Here is a 22466-nt window from a genome sequence, read left to right as displayed (position 1 = left end):
AGGAGAAGAGGTAGAAAGGGGAAGGAATCCTCTCTCTCAGCCTTTCCACTGGGGCAAACGGGAGAGTAGAGGATGGAGCCGGAAGATAAGGGAAGAGTGGACGCAAATAGCAGAGGAGGAAAGAGAGAGTGTAGAATGGAAGAACCATCATCCACGCGGGGGTATGGAATCGCCTCTCCAGAGGAGACGGCTGGAGTGGGAGAGGGGTGGACGGAGGAGACCCTCTTGCATCGGCCGGTGTCAGCCTCAAGGGAAGCCCCACAGAAAGAGGATTACGGTAGCCTAATCTTGAGAGGGACGTGGTGGCACTGTACTCTCCTCTGATCCAATATTGACGTTGTTTCTCTTAGGTTTTCCCCATTAATTTCCTCCAGCTCCTCTTTTGATTGGCATACATCATCCGGCACACTCTCGTTTCCTTCTTTGTTATTCCCTGTTGCTTGTTGACTATAATTCTTCAGATGGCCGTTGAATAATTTTGCCTCTTGGTAGTGGGTTATCTCACTAGTTCTAGTATTGTTTGAAGGGTAGATTTTGTTTCATCCCAAAATTGTCCTTGTAGTGCCATTCTGTTCCAGCTGCCCAAGAGCTTAGGCCAACTCGCAGTCCAATTCAATGATTGTATCTGTGTCCTAATTAATTCCTTAATTCCTGGCAAATTGATGCCAGCTAAACAGTCATTCCAAGTCTCCAGAGTCAGTTCAAAGAGTCTGCTTTGGCTAAATAGGCCTGAACCAAAATTTAGACCCTCAAGGTGCCAAGATATAGTGCAAGGGTTGTATCCGCGGCCTGATGGCCTAATTCCCACAGGTTTACGCCAGCTAATCCAACATAAGCACTTCCAGCCAAACAGGCCTGGACCGAGGTTCAAAAGCCCCAAATATCACAGTCCAGTTCAGTGTTTGTATCCATATCCTGGTGGCCTAGTTCCCACAATTCTGCATGGCCAAAACTATGATTCCAAGTCCCTGGAGGTGGTTCCAAAAAGTTCACTTTGGCCCAATATATTAATTCCCAAGGTACAGTTTAAAAAGATCCACTTTAGGGTTAATTTATGTATGTTCCAGTCAGGCATGAAGAAATCAAAAAGAAATAGAAAAAAGGTTTCCAACTTTTAAACAACAGTAGAGCGCTCAAGGTCACTGTTCTGGGCATTATGCCAAAAGACTTCAAGTAGTCAAAACATGAGTCCAGACTTATCTGGTAATAACTTATGAGAAAATATCTTAAGATTTATAACACCAAATTATAATATTCTTTCTAACTGAACTATGTTTCCTCATGGAATCCTCCCATTTAGGGATCTATTTCATTTTCAGAGATTTAATTTTAATGGTGTGATTTTTAAAGTTCTGAGCCACTATAACAACAACAACAACAACAACAACAACAACAAACAATAATGATGATGATGATGATGATGATGATGATGATGATGATGATGATAATAATAATAATAATAATAATAATAATAATAATAATAATAATAATAATAATAATAATAATAATAATAATAATAATAATAATAATGTTGCCTAGCCAGAAAAAAATTAATGTTTTTAAATTTTATTTTTTTCCTCTCTCTTTTCTCAACCTGTCCAAAACGTCTTGTAAATTCCAAGTGATCTTTACCCTGGTGTGTCTGGGAAGAAAGTAAATGAAAAAGCAAAGGCTGAGGAGGTCTGTTCCGTGCACATGGGGGTTGGTGGTCGGGTGGGTAATCTTTCCTTCATTAGGGCCAACTGTGAAATTCCAGCCTGGTGTGTAAGCTTTGGAGTCCTCCAGAAGTCTTCATCAGCCTCAGTGGTGCTTATGTCAGAGTGCCACAGTTTTTAGCAGCGTCTCTTGATGAAGCTCCTTATTCCACTCCCAGCAGTCAAGAAAATCAGGCAGAAACAGTAGACTTCTAGCAACTAAGTCTATTGACATTTATATACAGCAGCAACAGCGTAAAAGTCCACAACCCTCCGCATCAGCAAAGAGAAAGAAGCCATCACCCGGTGGCCATATAGACTATCCCACACTGTCCATTTGGTGGTCAGAAACCTGACATCATCTTCACCCCTAAGTTGTGTATTCCAATGTCCTTGTCGGGCACACCTGCTGACACTGTGTACATGGTCTCTGTACCGAATGTTCATGGCTGTAAAATTCATGTTCCGTGTTATTTGGCTTATTTTATATAACCTGACAGTTTGAATGTGGGATATTGTGCTTCTTTAGCCACGATTTTTAAAAAAAATGGTCCAGTGTGTTGCCAGCAGGATAAAAAGTTGCCAGGCTTCCCATAGGAAAGGGCAGCCTGAATATTAGGAGCAGGACTGAGAGCAGTGAAGATGGTCTACCCAGGACACCCTCTCTTCTGCTCCCTGCCCTCCACACTTGCTGAAAAACAGCCCTGACCTTTGCCTTCAGTTTGGAAGAGAAGCGGTGGATTGTCGGACTGTCAGCTTCTGGGATTTCCCCTTGTGGGATGTCGCTCTGTGAACGGTAGTGGTTATGGGGTTATGCTCCACCTCTTGACCTCTTGGCCTCTGGAGTATCTCTGGGTTCCATGGTTTCCCCTACTATTTCACACCATTACAAGACGGGGGATAACTTGCTCAGCAGTACTAGAAGCGAGAAGGACCTTGGAATCGTTTTAGAACACGTCAAGGATGAGCCAAAAGTGTGATGTGGCTGCAAAAAAGGCCAGTGCTATTTAGTCTGCATTAAGAGAGGAAGAGTCTCCAAATCCCATGAGGTGCTAGCTCCCCACTCCTTGGTCAACCTAATCCTCCTAGTTTCTGGTATTAATACCAGTACTTTTTCTGAATCCTTGCACAAAGTTTGTTTCTTCGGCTTTACTATTGATTGATTGATTGGCTGATTGGTTGGTTTGTTGGTTGGTTGTATTTCTACCCTGCCTACCTGGTCAAACAACCATTCCTATGTGAGTATGTTGAAGACTTAAATATACTGTACTTCTCAGTGACCTGAACTATACAAATATTTTGACATAAAATTCCTGTACGTGACCTCCACCTCCTAGCTTCTTTATAATCACATGTACCCTTAAAATCCATATTCACCAGTGTGTGATCTGCTACTTTTATTAACCCTATGTCTGTTTTACAAACTTTAAATCACAATCATTAGATGCATACATATATAATCTCTCCTAAAATAACTTTTATATGCTGATGAATAAAAAGTAAAATTATTTACATCTCCTTTCACTTCTCTCCAAATATCTTGCATGTCAGTTCTACTTATCAGTTTATGTCATATTGTAATATTATACAGTGGTGCCACGCAAGACACCAATAATGCGTTCCACTGAAATCGCTGTACAGCGAAATCGTCATGCAAAAAGAATTCCCCATTGGAATGCATTGAAAACCGGTTAAAGCGTTCCAATGGGGAAATTACCTCATCGTCCAGTGAAGATCCTCCATAGAGAAGCCATTTTCTGAGCACCGGTCAGCTGTTTTTAATAGCTCTCTTCCGAAGCATGAGTCTAAAAAGAGCTGGAAGCCATTTTGCGATGTCATAAAAATCATTGTCTTGTGAACAAACGGTTCGCAAAGCACGGAACTATTCCACATCCAGCGAAAAAAAACCCATTGGAAGCATCATTTTGCGATCGCTATAGCGATTGCAAAAAAGTCACCGTCCTGCGGTTTCATTGTTCCACGAGGTCGTCATGTAGCGGGGCACCACTGTACCTTCTTTCATCCTTGGTAGGGTTTAAATTATCTTCCTCTTCATCCATTAACATTTTTCTTTATTTATCAAGACTTTAAACCATTCCATTTTAGCATCACATCTCCATTTGGTCCCATACTCTGATGACATACCCCAGCAAAGCAACACCCAATAGTAAAAAATCCTCAAACTTTAACTATTTTCCTTTAAAAAAACCCTAACCTATAAACCCTCACCGCAACATTTAATAATATTTCCCCTCTCTTTTTGGCAAGATCCTACCTGGCCACGGTCAAGTGCAAAGTCCTGCACCTTGGAAAAAGAAACCACTTGCACCCTTACAAGATGGGGGATACTTGGCTCAGAAAAACTACGAGCGAGAGGGATGTTGGAATTGTTGTAGATCTCAAGCTAAATTTATTCATTTATTTATTTATTTATTGGACTTATATACCGCCCCATACCGCTACAAGCACTCTCCGGGCGGTTTACAATTTTTAATTATACAGGCTACACATTGCCCCCCCAGCAAGCTGGGTACTCATTTTACCGACCTCGGAAGGATGGAAGGCTGAGTCAACCTTGAGCCGGCTACCTGGGATTTGAACCCCAGGTCGTGAGCACAGTTTTAGCTTGCAGTACAGCGTTTTAACCACTGCGCCACGAGGCTCTATAAATATGAGCCAACAATGGCTTTTTATTAATCCAGGTTCTCCAGCTCTTCCTTCCCTTTCTCTTTTCATGGGTTCACCATTTTCAATACATTTATGGACTTGCAATGGCTTTAAATTAAGTACTATACAGTGGAGGAAATTTGCAAGCAAACCATGGAACTTTAAAACCTCAATTCTGATCAAACACTGTCCTTGTATTTCTGAGTAAGCTGGCTGGATAGGTCAGTAGTTTAAATATCTGGTTGCAGAACCAGAGGTTCCTTGCTGTGTCTCCCACGGGTAAGGTCAGCTTGTGTGGCCCTCGGGAAACTGCAAGGTCCCAGAAGCAGGAAATGGGGAACGACTTTTGAGTATTCTCTACCTAGAAACCCACGAAAAAAGGGTAGCCATCAGTCAGAATTGACTTGATGGCTCATGTTTAATAGTATTTTGGATAGTGGTTAATATTAATCAACTATATTTTCCCATCCCTGTCCCTTTGGAAGTATCAATTCAGGCAAGGGGAGTCCATGCTGTTTTCGCTATGCAGCTAATTTTTCAAATGTTGCCAGTAAAGCTTTCAGGAGACATCTGCCTTTCAAAGGAGTCAAAGATGGAGCAAACTCTTTGGTTTAACCTCCACTTAGATTCTGCTCTCTGCTATATTCTCAATACATCTTTTTTTCTCTGTCAGGTAACAAACACGATGGCCAGAATTATACAGAGCCTCTTCTTCTGTCCCTGAAAAAAGTGTGAAGCTGGGAAGAAAAGCGTAGACAAACCCACGAGCTAAAGGAGAAACGGCTTAAATGCCTGAAGTGTGGAGACAGCTTCAGAGCAGTGCCGCTAGTTCAGTTTAAAGAACTCACCCTAGGGAGAAATACGAAAACATGGAATGTGAGAAGAGTTTCAGCGAGAGAAGAAATATGCGTTCACATCTAATGACCCTCACTGGAGAGAAACCACATAAATGCATGGAATGTGGAAAGAGCTTTAGTTGCAGTGGTAACCTTACATCACATCAAAGGACTCACACTGGAGAGAAACCACATAAATGCATGGAATGCGGAAAGAGCTTTAGTCGCAGTGGTGACTGTCACGACTGCCACCTCTTCCTACGTCACCACTAGAGATGACAGGTCACGATCCTTCACACACACACACAGTACTTCTTCGCTGCCACCAACCACACATAAACCTGACACTTCAGACTTATTGTGGATTTTAAAATTAAAATAATGATTTATTGAATACAGACTTAAAAAGGAAATCACTGAATAAAAGAATCACTTATAAAACTATATTTATCAGACCTTCACCCTGCACAGTTCTTAGTTACTAAACACACAGTTCCTTAATCACCTAACCTATACCTAACCCTGTCACTCTCTAATTCCCCAACCAACAACAACCCTCAACAAAACTCTCTCTCCTTGTACACCCCCCTTATATACACAAGCTCCACCCCTATAAGACCCACCTCCTGCCTTGCCATAGGCCAGGAAACTCCAGCCTTAGCCAAGACAGGCAGGTGACGTCATGGCACACGTCACATACCTTCCCCCTTTAATAAGTTGTTTTGTGGGGGAAAGCTAAGGTGTTTTTTCCCCAAAACAACTGCAACAACCACACAGCATTACATTTATTACACACTTCAACACAACTACAAATATACTTACACTTCCTCTATACAGGTAAATAAAAACATGCAATGTAAACATTTATCATAATACAATACATAACTTTCCAAACACTTTACAATGCCATATACTATACACAGAGTCCATAAGTCCTTTAGATGTCGTCTTCCGGTCTTCTGGATAAGGCGTCAGCCACACAGTTTATAGTCCCTCTGACCACCTTAACCTCGAAATCATAGTCCTGCAAAAGAAGCGCCCACCTCATCAGTTTACTGTTCTGTGATTTCATAGTCCTCAACCACGATAGAGGTGAGTGATCAGTGCACAAGGTAAAATGTCGACCCCAGATGTAAGCCTTCAGCTTCCGGATCGCAAAGATGATCGCCAAACATTCTTTCTCGATGGTAGAAAGATTCTTCTCCCTGGGAAGCAACTTCTTGCTCAGGTACGCCACTGGATGTTGGTCTCCGCTGTCATCCTGTTGGCACAGTACCGCTCCCACACCGGCATTAGACGCATCTGTGTAGATGATGAACTCTCTGTTGAAGTCAGGAGCATGCAGCACTGGATGGTTGGTTAGAGCATCTTTCAGCCGTCCAAACGCCATCTCGCACTCTTCCGACCAGGAAACGCTGTTGCTGCTCTGCTTCTTTGTCAGGTCTGATAAAGGTGCAGCAATCTCACTGAAACCGGGTATAAACCTTCTGTAATACCCTGCCAGACCTAGAAAGGACCTCACTTTCTTTTTAGTGGTAGGTCTGGGCCACTTCAGGATTGCTTCTACCTTGGCCTCTAAAGGTTTGATTAGGCCTCCTCCCACTATGTGACCTAGGTACTTCATCTCTGAGTTACCTAGCTGACACTTACTAGCTTTAACAGTTAAGCCAGCATCTTTCAACCTTTGTAGCACTAACTCTAGATGATGTAGGTGATCTTGCCAGGTGTTGCTAAAGACCCATATGTCATCGATATAAGCTACTGTGAAGTCACTAAGCCCTTTCAGAGTATGGTCCATGAGCCTTTGAAACGTTGCTAGTGAGTTTCTCAGGCCAAAACTGAGGACTCGCAATTCAAACAGGCCAAATGGACTACCAAATGCGCTTTTCTCTTGGGCCTTATGATCACTTCTTCCTTCAATCATCTTACTTATGTCATCAAGCCTAGGCCTAGGATAAGCATCAGGTTTAGTTACTGAATACAACTTGCTGTAATACACACAGAACCTGACACTGCCATCTGGCTTGTCTATCAAAATTACAAGGGCTAACCAAGCGCTAGATGAGTGTACAATAATTTGATCGTTTAGCATTTCGTCTAGCGTTCTGCGAATATTGTCAAAGTAACAACCTCTTATTCTATATGGTGTTACAGACTGAGAAGCATTCCCTATGTCAGTCCTGGGTAGCACTCCCTTGTCAACACCAGGTTTATTTGAGAACACTTCTTGAGGTTTTGTAACCAGTGTTCTGCAACTATTCTGCTGTTCTCTGGATAGAGCAGGGCTGATCTGCACTTCTTGTGGATTGAACTCTTGTGGGCCCCTCCCTTCCCCGAAGGGCAACCCATGTTCCTCCTTATCAGCCTCTTTTATTGCAAACTGCACATGGATGGTCTCTCTGTAATAAGGCTTCAGGGCATTTATGTGAATGACCCCCCTGCCTAACCTTTTCATAAGTTTGGATATATGAGAGGTTCCTAAGTCTGTGATTGTCTCAGAAGGAAAACCCATCCTACTCCTGTAATTCACTAAGGCTTCTGCCACAGTCTGGGTCTCTATAGTTAAAATAAATCTGTTCCCCCGCTTAGTGGCATTGGGCAATGGACCTATGATGTCCACCCCTAGACGTGTAAAAGGAGTTGAAATCACTGGTAATGGGCATAGCTTTGCTCTAGTTTTATCACACTTAGAGCCCTGTCTCTGACAAATATGGCATCTTTGACAGAAACTCTTAATATGTTTACCCATATCAGGCCAGTAAAAGTTTTGGGCTATTCTTTGTTTGGTCTTGTTTATCCCCATATGAGCTGAGAAAATGTCTGCATGTCCCTTTTCCAGAATCATAGGGCGATATTTCTCAGGCACCACCAACTGTCTCTTAATTTCAGGCCCCCCTTTTGAAATATTATTCAGTTTTTCCCTATACAGTAAACCACCCTTAATAATAAAACGTTCAGGGCACTCAGGTGATAAATCTTTATCAGTCACCTTTGCAAAACAATCTTTTAAGGTGGGATCTGCTGTTTGTTCCTTGACAAAGAGGCTTTTCTGAGGTATTTCAACTGAGAATGCCTCAGGTTGTGGTACAAATTTCTCTGGCTCTTGAGAGTCATTCCCACTACTGGCTTCACTTTGTACTGATTGTGCACGTGTTACCACTAGGGCACTCTTGACATGCTTTGTTAAGTCATTACCAATAAGAAAAGGGGTAGGGATCTCAGAAGACACCCCCACTCTCCACAATCCCTTCCAACCTTGATATTCAATTTTCAAGTCAGCTACAGGTAGTGAAACTAGTTCTGACCCAATCCCTTTCACAGATAGAGTCTGGTCAGCAATCATACAACTTTGTGGTACTATGTCTGAGTGGCATATGGAAATTTCAGAACAGGTGTCTCTCAAAGCTGAATAGTCATTTTCAAAAACTTTTATCCTGTCCCCAGCAGATTCCAATAAAGCAGCATTGGTCTGTATGTAATAACAATGGACAACTTCAGCAAGAGGTAGCTCCTTCAATGTATCCAATTCAGAGCTCCTAACTGCCTCTGCCTGGGTTTCCATGACAACAGAGCTTTCACTAGAAGAAGCTTGAGGTTTACTCTGAACACAAAATACAGCCTTTGCTTCTTTTACATTAACTTTCTGAGGTGGAATTTCTTTATTTTGCCTTGTATTAAAACATTGTGAAGCAATGTGGCCTTTCTTTTTGCAAATGAAGCAGATTCTCTCCCCCCATGAGCTTTTCCCATCAAATCTCTCAAGTTTCTCTTTTCCCTCCAAAACTTGTTTACTGTGCTGGCCCTGTTCTGAGGGCTTTTCACTAAAATGGCCGCCTACTTTAGTCTGTCTCTGTGCTTGTTCTTTAGAGAACTTTGGGTCCCATGTTTTCCTCACACTTCTCCCCTCATAACAACTAGGACCCCTTATTTGAGAAATAAAATCAGCTATTTGAGCAGCGTTTCTAACATCAGTTGGTTTTCGTTCTTGAACTAAAAATTTAAGTTCCCCATGGAGTAAGGAATAAAACTGCTCCAGGCCCACAACATTTTTCAATTCCTGAAAGGTTTTTACATTCTCCTGTTCAAGCCACCGATCCAAACACTTTTCTAAGTTAAAACCAAGTTGGGTATAAGATTCATCTGATTTTTTTGTAAGTTTTCTGAACTTCTGCCTGAGATGTTCTGAGTTAATGCCAAAACGATTGTAAACCATTTTTTTGAACTCTGAATAATCTTTACTGAGCTCAACTGGCATATCAGCATACACGTCAGCCATTTTTCCACTCAGGAGAGACCTCAAAATTATCATTTTCTCTGTTTCCCTCACAGAAAAATCAGCACAACTTCGTTCAAAGATTTTAAGGAAATTTTCAGGACAATCCCCCTGTTTATATGTAGGAAATTTCTTCAAATCTGATTTTGATAACTGGCTAGGTTCAGTACCAGAATCTCTGTTGTTGTTGTTGTTTTGGTTCAGTATCTCCAATTTCCTAAGTTCAAAAGCCATCCTCTCTCTCTCCAATCTTTCTTCTCTTTCCATCTTCTCTTTCTCTAGGGCAATTCTTTCCCTTTCTATTCTTTCCTCCTTTTCTATTTGTCTCATTTGAAATTCATGTGCCTGGGCTAATTGAATTTTCTTAATTTCTGATAACTGTTCACCATTAGCTTCTTCCTGCACTGAGGCAACTCTTCCCTCACCATTTGACTCATCCCCAGACCAGTCTGACATTGCTTGGTCTCTTTGTTCACTCACTTCTGCCATTTGACTGCGCGTGAGAGGCATTTTAATCACACAGAAGGCTCTTTTCTATTTTCAAGCCTCTGTTTAAAACGTCACTTTTTTTTTTTTTCTGTGCTAAGGTCTGACACTCTCTAACAGGGTATATCAACAGATATGGCTAGGCTTGTTACTGTAGTCTCTAATGGCTTCTGCCCCTTCACTGGGCCTCTTGCCAGATTTAGAGCTACTTTAATTTTTTTTTGCCCTTGGCTCTGCTTTCAAATCCACCACAGCTTCACCCTCTCTCAGGTTCTGTAGTTCACTAGGGAGATCCCAAATCTTCGCTGCCCTTGGTCTGTCTGTCCCTTCCGAGTTCTCCCAACTCTGGACTCTCAGACCAAGTCCCAACAGCCTCCTACTTTGGGTCAATCTCCCTCACTAAATGGACCTTCTAGAGCTCATAAGTCAGTTCCCTCACTCTGAAGTTTAGGTGCCTCTCTACTAGATCTGCTCCCCCCTGGAGACAAATCCTAGAGAGTTACCCACACCCCACTTCAGGTGCACCTAACTGAAATCCTTTTGCTCTGGTCACACTAGCCAAGGCTTTTCTGGGCAACTGGGCAACTGGACAACTCGTATCCCACACGCTGGCACCAGTTTTGTCACGACTGCCACCTCTTCCTACGTCACCACTAGAGATGACAGGTCACGATCCTTCACACACACACACAGTACTTCTTCGCTGCCACCAACCACACATAAACCTGACACTTCAGACTTATTGTGGATTTTAAAATTAAAATAATGATTTATTGAATACAGACTTAAAAAGGAAATCACTGAATAAAAGAATCACTTATAAAACTATATTTATCAGACCTTCACCCTGCACAGTTCTTAGTTACTAAACACACAGTTCCTTAATCACCTAACCTATACCTAACCCTGTCACTCTCTAATTCCCCAACCAACAACAACCCTCAACAAAACTCTCTCTCCTTGTACACCCCCCTTATATACACAAGCTCCACCCCTATAAGACCCACCTCCTGCCTTGCCATAGGCCAGGAAACTCCAGCCTTAGCCAAGACAGGCAGGTGACGTCATGGCACACGTCACAGTGACCTTACGTCACATCAAAGGACCCACACTGGGGAGAAACCACATAAATGCATAGAATGTGGAAAGAGCTTTAGTCAGAGTGGTCATCTTAGGTTACATCAAAGGACCCACACTGGAGAAAAACCACATAAATGCATGGAATGTGGAAAGAGCTTTAGTCGCAGTGGTGACCTTACGTCACATCAAAGGGCCCACACTGGGGAGAAACCACATAAATGCATAGAATGTGGAAAGAGCTTTAGTCAGAGTGGTCATCTTAGGTTACATCAAAGGACCCACACTGGGGAGAAACCACATAAATGCATGGAATGTGGAAAGAGCTTTAGTCACGGTGGTAACCTTAAGTTACATCAAAGGACCCACACTGGGGAGAAACCACATAAATGCATAGAATGTGGAAAGAGCTTTAGTCAGAGTGGTCATCTTAAGTTACATCAAAGGACCCACACTGGGGAGAAACCACATAAATGCACGGAATGTGGAAAGAACTTTAGTAACAGTAGTCACCTTAGGTTACATCAAAGGACCCACACTGGGGAGAAACCACATAAATGCATGGCATGTGGAAAGAGCTTTAGTCAGAGTGGTGACCTTAAGTTACATCAAAGGACCCACACTGGGGAGAAACCACATAAATGCATGGAATGTGGAAAGAGCTTTAGTCAGAGTGGTGACCTTAGGGTACATCAAAGGACCCACACTGGGGAGAAACCACATAAATGCATGGCATGTGGAAAGTGCTTTAGTCGGAGGGGTAAGCTTAGGTTACATCAAAGGACCCACACTGGGGAAAAGCCACATAAATGCATGGAATGTGGAAAGAGCTTTAGTCACAGTGTTAACCTTAGGTTACATCAAAGGACCCACACTGGAGAAAAACCACATAAATGCATGGAATGTGGAAAGAGCTTTAGTCAGAGTGTTAACCTTAGGTTACATCAAAGGACCCACACTGGAGAAAAACCACATAAATGCATGGAATGTGGAAAGAGCTTTAGTCACAGTGGTGCCCTTAGGTTACATCAAAGGACCCACACTGGAGAAAAACCACATAAATGCATAGAATGTGGAAAGAGCTTTAGTCAGAGTGGTGACCTTAGGGTACATCAAAGGACCCACACTGGGGAGAAACCGCATATATGCATGGAATGTGGAAAGTGCTTTAGTCGCAGTGGTAAGCTTAGGTTACATCAAAGGACCCACACTGGGGAAAAGCCACATAAATGCATGGAATGTGGAAAGAGTTTTAGTCGCAGTGATGCTCTAAGGTTACATCAAAGGACCCACACTGGAGAAAAACCACATAAATGCATGGAATGTGGAAAGAGCTTTAGTCACAGTGGTGCCCTTAGGTTACATCAAAGGACCCACACTGGGGAGAAACCACATAAATGCATGGAATGTGGAAAGTGCTTTAGTCGCATTAGTCATCTTAGGGTACATCAAAGGACCCACACTGGGGAGAAACCACATATATGCATGGAATGTGGAAAGAGCTTTAGTCAGAATGGACACCTTAGGTCACATCAAAAAGCTCACAGTGCGGAGAAACCTTTGAAATTCATGGAATGTGGAAAGAGCTTTAGTCAGAACTCCTGATAAGAAGGCAGAAGGAGCTCATTCAATTTTGTGCTGATTTTCACTGGAAAGAATAAACAACAAAATGTTGACGTAATGCAAAACAGAGAAAAGATAATAAGTGCAGTGCATTGTGAAATGTGATCCTTTTTACTTCCATTCTTAATTAAAAGATATCACAAAATAGACGTGGAACTTTGTGCTAAAAAAAGAAAATAAGCCTAAATTGTGCAATAGAAGCTTTTACAAAATAAGTGTAAACAGAGAACGGCATGGATGTTCTAAGGCTAACTGAAGAAAGAAAAGCAAGTAGTGAACAGAGAGAAGCTGTCCTTTCTTTTATAAGGATTTACCCTGAAAAATAATAATCGTAATTGAGTTTTAAAGAGGCTACCAATGAACCTATTCTCTCTTTTTTATGAACACACACACATATATATATATACGGTTCATGAAGAACCAGGCATTTCTGTGCTACTGTATTGAGAGTATACTGCTTTGTAATGGCAGGGATTGTTGGAAGGAGTGGAAATTTTGGTTTTTCAAGCTCTGATCTCTTCGGGCCCTGGACTGCACTGGGTCGGAGGTGACCAAATCCTTTGATCCTTAACATCTGAGCTTCTCGGAGGCTGGGAAACCCAAGCCTTGGGAAGATTTGGTTTTACTGACTCATGCAGAATAAAGGAATATAAATATTGGGAGAAATTTCACACAAAGTGTTATTAGAAAGGAATAGAGAAACATAGGTGTTTGGTTTTATGATGCCCTGTGAAAGTCCTTGGAAGAGCGGAAAAATAACAATGTAGCAGTGACAGCCACCAATGGATTTTACAAACAACTGGGAGAGAAGAAAAATACTGTCTGTTCACCACACATTTACAGCCCAATTGTTCGTTTTTACTTTATATATTTCTTTTTAAAGTTTAAATACTTTTGAATGTTTGTTGTGGGGTTTTTTCGACTCTTTAGCCCTTTTCTGAAGGTTGTTCTTCCTAACGTTTCGCCAGTCTCTGTGGCCGGCATCTTCAGAGGACAGGAGTCGGAATTGCACCAGAGCAAAGAGTTTTGATTCCTGTCCTCTGAAGATGCTGGTTACAGAGACTGGCAAAACGTTAGGAAGAACAACCTTCAGAACATGGCCAAAGAGCCCAAGAAAACCACAACAACTACCAATATGAATCTGACCCAACTCCGGGAGGCAGTGGAAGACAGGAGGGCCTGTGGCGTGCTCTGGTCCATGGGGTCACGAAGAGTCGGACACAATGACTAAACAACAACAACATCTACGGTAGGAGATATGCAGGAAATGGGGAAACCAAGAGGAGATTCAGACAATTTCCTGAGAATATTTTTGAACCCAAAATCAGCAGCAGCAAACCACACACACACACACAGAGAGAGAGAGACAAACTTTTCCTAGTGTAGAAAATGGACAGGCCCTCTCCCCAGGGTCTCTCCTGCCCCCATTGCTGTGGGTGGGAAGAGCGGGGGGGGTTTGAGGTTCAGCCTTGGCTGCCAGATGGGCAGCATAGAAATGCAGTATCATCATCATCCACATTCCCAGCTATCTTCCAACCTACCCACTCGAACGTTTCCCTCCGACTTGACTCACAACTGTTGCACGAGCTGTGAGGGACGCAGGTGGTGGGGTCTTACAGCTGACTCCCCCCTCTATCGTGATGCCTGGGTTGGTCTGGAATGGATGCTTCACAGCCATTGGCTTTACAAAAGACCTGCCTCCCACCTACAAAGGCTAAAATGATCCCTGTGAGGAGGGAGTCTTTCTGGATTGCATTTCTCTTTTTATTTTCTCCAGCCCTCCATATAGGAGGGGCGAGTCTTCTTCTTCTGACCCTTCCCAAAGCCCCCTCCGTCCGTCTGTCAAGAGGAGCCTCCAAAATCAGAGGGCGCAGGAGAGGTGGTTCGTCTTCGGAAACGAGGAGCCGGCCTTTGGGAAATGGGCTGGCCCTGGAGGGGGCCTTTGGGACCTGACCCCCAGAAAGGGCTCTTCCTGGCAGCGAGGAGAAAACTTTCCAGCAGAGATCCCCTTTCTTGGGGGAACCAGAGGAACTGGCCGGCAGGATCTACCCTTCCAGTGCTGGCTGGAGGGGGTTGAGGGAGAAAGAGGCAGAGGCCGCCTGGCCGGAGGGCAGACTAAGAGGCCTGGATCTAGCCTCCCTCGCTCCCAGTTGAACCCCTATCTTCTCCCCCCTCCAAGCCCCATCTCTCTGGGGCCCCTCCTATGCCCCCACCCCCTCCACTGCCTGAGGATCCAGACGGAGGTGTGCAATGGCCCCAGGGGGGAGGAGAGAGCAGTGGGGGGTCTCTAGAAAGATATTCCCCCAAAGGGGAGAAATATACCCCCACCCCACCTCACCCCCCTCTCCTATCCTGGGGGAGGGGAATCTTTAGTGGGCCTTGTTTGTGTGGGAGGGGAAAGAGAGATGGGAAGTCGCTGTTTCAGTAAAGTATATATCCTGAAAATTCCAGTTCGTTCCAGCACTACTCTATTTGGAACTTTGTCCTGCCAGGTGATACCAAAATCTGTCGGAGTCCATGCATATGGAAGGTGTTCAGCTTCCTCTCCTGCCGTGCACGAAGGGTCCAGGACTCACTGCAGTACAGGAGTGTGCTCAGGACACAGGCTCAATAGACCTGGATCTTTGTATGTGTCGCCAGCTTCTTATTGAGCCATACTCTCTTTGTGAGTCTAGAGAACATGGTGGCTGCTTTGCCAATGCGTTTATCCAGCTCGACATCTAGAGAGTGTGTGTCAGAGATTGTTGAGCCAAGGTACACAAAGTAATGAACAACTTCCAATTCTTGTGTGGAGATGGTAATAGAAGGAGGTGAGTCCACGCCATGTCAAATGTAGAAATATCTGCTGAGAGCATAAATGACTCTTACAAGCTCTGAGGTAAAATGCAAGGAAAAAGCTTTATTTGTTTTTGCACTGCAGTAGCGGGGAAGTTCAAGTTGGAAATCCCCCCAAGAACTTCCGAATTTATGAGGTAGCTGCATAGATTTATATACCAAAGGAACCCTGACTGTCCCATTCAGTGATTAGCGAATGGGCTTCCATTCTTGCTAATTATCCTCTCATTATTCCACCCCTTTGCCACCCAAATCAATCCCTCCCCCTGATTATCCAACCCCCTTTTGATTATGTTATTTTCAAATGTTATTTTCAAACTATATGTTTTAGTACATTAAATTATACCAGGTCAACTGACACTAGCAATGTTTACTCAACTTCCCATTTTCACCCTTGACCAAGAACATATCCGGTGTAACAAACATGCTTCTTCCTTTCTGTGTCTAAGTTCAGTTCCTCTTTTCGTATTAGTCAAGCAATATCCTGAAATACCTTTTTGCAACAGCAACTGTAAGCAATTTCTGCCTAGCCTTTGTTAATCATAAAACTTTATTGATTATAGGTAAAATTTGTTCATTATTGGGGCTATACTTTCCCATAACAGCTCTGGCCCATGACTTGTGTTTTCTTCAGGCTGATAGTTAGTCCAAAGTCTTGGCAGGCCTTGCTAAAATGATTCATGAGTTGTTGGAGGTCTTCAGCAGAGTGGGCAACAATGGCTGCGTCATCTGCGAAAGGGAAGTCCCGCATGCATTTCAGCTGGACTTTGGTCCTCGCTCTCAGTCTAGAGAGATTAAAGAGCTTTCCGTCTATACCAGTAAAATTACATTAATTGATGCATCAATAAGTTAAATAGGTGGGACTCGTTCAGCCCCGGAAGGCAGCTCACCTAAGAGAAGGAAAACTCTGATTTCAAACCTCCACTGCCTTGTGGCTACATCCACTGATGGAAAAGGCTTCAGGAGTTAACCTTGAGGAAAAATCCGGAGCTGGAGTCCCGGAGGCAGTTCGTGTCATTCTGCCAACTCCTGCGACGTTGCTGGAACCAGTTATATTGGCTCTTGCCTTTCCACTGGACTATTTCAGGGACGTGGAGAGGGGGGATTTGCTTGTTGGGTAAGAACCTATCCTCCATATTGTTTTTGCCCAGGCTTCGTGCTCTGGAAAGGACACTCCAGCTTCGTGTACAGCGTCAAAACACTAGATGCTGTTCCAAGCCCTCCATACAGAGCACGCTACCATAGTCTCTCGAGACTGAAGGATGCCTATGATGAATAAGTTAAATGTTTTTGAGTCTGGAAATGCAGTGTACTTAGCCCGGGTCATCGGATCACCCACAGAGGCCTCAGGTGCCCGTAGATGAGCGGGGCAGTCCGGAGAACACCCGCACTGCAGGGGAGAACATGTAATTTTGACACTGACTGGAGTATAAGCCAAGGGGGTGCTTTTTCAGCAAAAAAAAATTGTGTTGAAAAGCTAGGCTAGTACTTCAGTATATATGGTATATATTTTCTTAAAACTGTGCTTTTAAAATATTTCATTGGAGAACATCTCACTGCGCATGCGTGAGTCCCCCTCTCAGCTGAGAGGCAGGCACATGCGCACAGGCAGTCCAGCCTCCGGAATCAGCTGCTAGCCTTCCTCTCCGGTCGGCAGCCATGGGGGCAGCAAACATTAAGGGGGCCAGAGAGGCCGTGGGGAATGGAGGGGAGGGAAGAAAGGGGGGTGTTGGGGCAGGAGGGGGGCAATGAACCAGAAAGGTCAGGAAGATAAGATTGGTAAAAAGGCTCTCTCCCGCCTTTCCCTCTCGAAAAGAAACCCACACGCAGGAGAGGCTGCTTCTGTTCACCCTCCATGATCCCACAAAAAGGAAGGAGACATTCGGGAGAGCCCCCACGCCAGGCTGCGTCTCACCCAAAGCAGTTAAGGCAGGGTGGAGCTCAGCAGGATTGGGAGCTAAAACAATAAGAAGATTCTGCACACGTTCAGAGAGGCAGTGTGGTAGATACCCAAAGGGGGGGGCTCCTGCAATCTGGGCTCAAAGCCCCCCTTGGCCGAGGAAACCCACCGGTCGTGTGCATGCTTCTGGGGCCTCCCTTTGGCAAACCCAAGGTCTCTTCCCCACCCCCTGGGGATGAATGGAAGTCACTTTAGAGGCTATGAAACCGAGCGGAAAGAACAGAAAAAGCAACGTGAAGGAGATGTCCTCTGCGAGGAGCAGAGAAGAAGAACGGGTCGGGTCGGGTCCAGCCCATCTCTGTGGCCTCTCGGTCACTCGAGAGCGGCTACGGGAGACCTGGGGGGGAAGCAGCCCCCTCCCCAAAGGCTCCTGGGGCTGCCAGCGATGGGGACCAAATGCTCCGACCTCCTTATCTGAGTGGCACAAGGCTGACAGGAGAGTAAGTGGCTGGAGAGCTCTGGGGTTCAGGATCGGTGGCTGCTTGGATCCGGAGGTTGGGGGTTTGATTCCCCACCCCCACCCCAATTGGGCCGCCTCCCACGAGAAGAGCCAGCCGGGGCGGCCTTGGGCCAGCTCCACCGTCGCAGGAGAAGGAAAGGGGGAAAGCGCTCCTGAGGACTCTCTTCCCGGGGAGCCTGGCGCGGGGGGGGGGGGAGAGAGTTCTCCTTCCAGCCTCTGTTCCCAAAACCTGTGGCCTGCCTGGACCTCTTTGTGCTCTGCTTTCCTCTCCGGATTAAAAAAAGGCATTTCCCTCAAGGACACCAGGAAGCTCCCCACAACTAACACATACCTAAACACAGAGGGAGGGAGGAAATCCCTCCACCCAACCTCCTTTCCTGCAGGGGATCCACAGCCTGGGATCTGGTCGGGGAGGGGGGATCTGGTCTGCCCTTCCCTCTCCCCATCCAGAGCCACTGAACCAAGAGATGCTTCTGAAGAGCCCCCTTCAAACCCCATAGACTGGGAGGGGGGAAGGGGATCCTGAAGAGGCTCAGGAGGGCAGGCCAGGTATGGGGGGAAAGGAGGGGAGCCCCATCGCCCCCAGCAGACACCCCTTTACCCCATTCCTGAGACCCCCCTTCCTGTCCCCTCTTTGCAGCCCCCTCCCTCCCTCCCTCCTCCTGGTTCCCACCTGGGGGGTGAGGTTGGGGGGGGTTCCTGGAGGACGGAGATATTTGGGGGGGAAAGAATGACCGGGGGATGACGCTCCCTTCTTCCCCCCTCCCCAAAAGGGTGCCTGCAGGATCTGCGGAAAGAAGGGGGGTCTCCTCGCAGGAACGCTGAGGACCCACCGACGCACGCGCAAAAAGGGCCCTGGTGTCTTGCTGGATCGAGACCCTCTGCCCACCCACCAAATTTACCCCCCCCCCACACTCTCTCTCTCCACGAGGAAGTCGGTGGACAAAAATAAATAGATGCTTCCCCATTCTCCCCCCACCCCCCCGTTGCAAGGCCTTCCCGCATTGAAGACTAGGAGGGAGGAGGGGCCCAATCCGGATTGCACGGTCTCTGGGGGTAAGGGGGGGTTGGGGTGGCTCTTTCTCTGAGCATTTTAAATATAAATATCTCTCTCTCTGCAATCCCTTTGAACACCTGTGCTGAAGATGCTGAGATTGACCAATTCTATGAAGATTTTACAACACCTTCTGTAAGCAGCCCCTTATCTCCAAGAAGATTTATGGGGGTGCCGGAAATTGGGACGAGTACGAAATCCAGACAAACCTCTAACTGCTGAGCAGAGCCACTTAGATCTTAGCCAGGTCCTGTCTAAATTTCTTCCTCAGAAAGCCAATCTCCTTATTAAGAAAGCAAGACACACAGACACATCCATGAGCTATATTCAGAATAATCTGGCTCTGGAACTTTGGGTAGCAAACACACGTGGCCAATTAGACATTCAGCCAGTCTGTGCAAGAACTAACACCTGCAGATTTAATCATTACTGCTTTATTGAAAAGAATTGCTTTAGAAAAGAATTCAGTTGATAGTAAAATAGTTTAGTAGGTACATTTTCATTCAAGACCAACGGAACACTCCACTCCCCCCACTCCAGCTAAAAAAAATAAAGAAATAGAATTATGCTAACTAACAAAAAGCATAAATGATCCATCTCACGTGTCTTGGGTCTTCAAAGGCTGATGTTAGATGAAAATCAGTCCATGGTAGGAAAAATAGTCCATTATGGGGAAAAGCACGTGTCTGCCCCTTTCTCAGGCAAACTCCATCTTTTTCTCCTCTCTTCACTCTTCCTTCTTCTTCCCAGAATGCCTCCTGGGTCTTGTTGTCCCGCCTAACTTTCTCATGGAGCTTCAGTTGTTATCATTCTTTGTGGCAGAATTATTTTGACTACGAAAGTCTCTGCTCTCTACTCAGCTTAGCAACGAGATAACCAGAGAGCGAAGCTTCTCTGAAACAGCATGTAAAACTTTCCTACTACAGAACAGACTTTAAATCAAAATGGATGCTATTGGGACAATCTTAGGACTACATATCCCATTCTAATACACATAAAAACACAAATCATCACATGCCCCCCCGATTATCGTTAAAATTCAGAGCGGTTAATCTGATCTAATTTTAAGAAATCAAGTAAAAGTAACTAAAAAGTAATTCAAAGTAATTAACTGGTTATATTTCAAAATTCAACTACAGATTAACTATTACAATACTGAAACATAGCACACTGTTGAATACATTGTTTCAACGTTCAGGTTCATAAGAATCTTCACAGTACATTCTAGAAAGACCATCTGCCACTACATTCAATTTTCCAGGAATGTGTTGAACTTCAAAATCAAAATCTTGCAATGCTAGACTCCATCTCAACAATTTTTGGTTGTGAGATTTCATCTTCTGCAACCAAACTAAAGCTCTGTGATCTGTTTGGAGTGTAAACTTACGCCCCCATAGGTAAGGTCTAAGTAAATTGAGAGACCAAAATATAGAAAGAGCTTCTTTTTCAGGTACTGCGTAATTTCTCTCTCTATCCAAGAGTTTTCTAGAGAAGTATGAGATAGGGTAAAGGTTCCCATCTTCTCCTTGCTGTAACAAAACGGCTCCAAGTCCTAATTCAGAAGCATCTGTTTGTAAAATGAATGGTTTGTCAAAATCAGGGGATTTCAGTATAGGTGCATCCATAATCTTAGCTTTTAAAGCATCAAAGGCACCTTGACACTCTGGTGTCCACTTTACCTTGACAGGCTGTCTCTTCCTAGTGAGCTCTGTCAGAGGTGAGGCCAAATGACTGAAATCAGGAATGAATTTTCTGTAGTAGCCGACTAGGCCCAAAAACGAGCGTACTTGTTTCTTAGTTTTTGGAATAGGCCAATCATTAATAGATTGTACTTTAGCTTGCAAAGTCTGAATTTCTCCTTGCCCAATCAAATGACCTAAGTACATGACTTTTCCTTGCATCCATTGACATTTGCTGGCTTTGACTGTCAGTCCTGCTTGCTGAAGTCTGGACAAAACAGTTTCAATATGAGACATGTGAGAATCAAAATCTGAACTGAAAATGGCAACATCATCAAGATAAGCACTTGCAAAAGGTAAACCTTGTAAAAGTTTGTCTATCATCCTTTGAAATGACGCTCCGGCATTCTTCAAACCAAATGGCAATCTGCGGAAACGGAAAGTTCCCACGTGCGTGATGAAAGCGGTCTTACCTCGTGAATCTTCGGCCAAATCTAACTGCCAATAAGCATTCTTTAGATCGAGAATGCTGATAAACTTAGCCTTTGAAAGATGTTCAATTAAATCATCCATTCTAGACAATGGGTATGGATCTGGAACAGTAACACTGTTTAACTTTCTGTAATCAACACAAAATCTTATTTCCTCGACAATTTCACCCAAAGCGTTACGTTTTGGCACCAGAACCACCGGAGAAGCCCAAGGGGAGAATGACGGTTCAATCACCCCCAAAGATAACATCTTTTGTATCTCTTGTTCAATTTGGATAGCATGATTACCAATTGCTCTATATGGGCTAGACCGTATGGGCTGGGCGTTGTTCTCAGTAGTTATCACATGACTGATCAATTTGGTGTAACCTGGTTTATCTGAAAATACATCTTGGTATTGTTCCAAAATTTGAAACAACCTTTCTTTCTGATCAACGGTACCTGTTAAAACAAGATTATCAGACCATGTACCTGCATCTTGCAATTCAGACAACATATCAATAGGTTCATTTGCAGCATGAAAATATTCAGCATGACATTGGAAAACCATTGCAGATCTATCTTTGTACAGTTTCAAACTATTGACATGGTAAAGAACAGATTTCTTATTAGAATCCAACATTTTGACAAGATAATTGACATTTCCCAATTTTTGAACAATTTCACCTGGACCTTCCCAGACAACTTCTAACTTAGAAGGTCTGAGTGGATTCAGAACAAGTACCAAATCACCCACAGAAAATTCTCTGTGTCTGGATCTCTTGTCGTGGAAGAACTTCTGACTTGCTTGAGCGTCCAACAAATTGTCTCTGGCCAACTCCTGGACAGCCAAGAGTTTCTCTTGAAGTTTTCTAACAAAATCAGCAACTGGCACAGTACTACTTTTAACTACACCTTCCCAATCGGATTTCAGGAAGTCCAATGGTCCTTGTAGATTTCTTCCAAACACCACCTCACTTGGAGAAAAGCCACCTAGTGAAGAATGAGCTGAGCTACGGTAAGCAAACAAAGCAAAAGGCAAAAGCTCATCCCAAATGTTTCCATATTCTTGGGTCAAAGTTTTAATCATCCTAAGCAAAGTTTGTTGACCTCTTTCCACCATACCATGAGATTGAGGATGATGGGCCATGCTAAAACTGATGGTTATTCCACTTATCTCGCAGATCTTACGCATAGGTTCACTTGTAAAGGCTCCTGCTTGATCACAAATTATTTTGGATGGTACTCCAATACGCGAGCACAAGTCCACGATGATTCTAGCTATGGTGGTAGCTGTCAGGTTGCTAATAGCGTAGGCCTCGATCCACCTACTGGCAGAACAGATGAAAGAA

General features: G+C 44.2%; 2 protein-coding genes and 1 long non-coding RNA gene across 3 annotated transcripts in view; 2 read left to right on the top strand and 1 right to left on the bottom strand.

The window, feature by feature from the left end:
• LOC144584993 (uncharacterized) overlaps nucleotides 1–22466 on the bottom strand; it is a 59426-nt gene that overhangs the window by 23788 nt on the left and 13172 nt on the right. The gene's annotated exons all lie outside the window — the stretch shown is intronic.
• Nucleotides 1699–11038, top strand: LOC144583068 (uncharacterized). Its single transcript, XR_013539496.1, has one exon. It is a non-coding gene; the product is annotated as an uncharacterized LOC144583068 (long non-coding RNA).
• On the top strand, nucleotides 11059–12801 carry LOC144583048 (uncharacterized). The gene has a single exon (XM_078382399.1). The coding sequence runs from the start codon at nucleotides 11175–11177 to the stop codon at nucleotides 12636–12638; it is 1464 nt and encodes a 487-aa protein (XP_078238525.1). The 5' UTR covers nucleotides 11059–11174; the 3' UTR covers nucleotides 12639–12801.

The sequence above is a fragment of the Pogona vitticeps genome, chromosome W, assembly GCF_051106095.1.
Source record: "Pogona vitticeps strain Pit_001003342236 chromosome W, PviZW2.1, whole genome shotgun sequence".
Classification (NCBI taxonomy): Eukaryota; Metazoa; Chordata; class Lepidosauria; order Squamata; family Agamidae; genus Pogona; species Pogona vitticeps.
The sequence above is the reverse complement of the archived record's forward strand: the minus strand, read 5'-3'. Positions and strand labels throughout refer to the sequence as shown.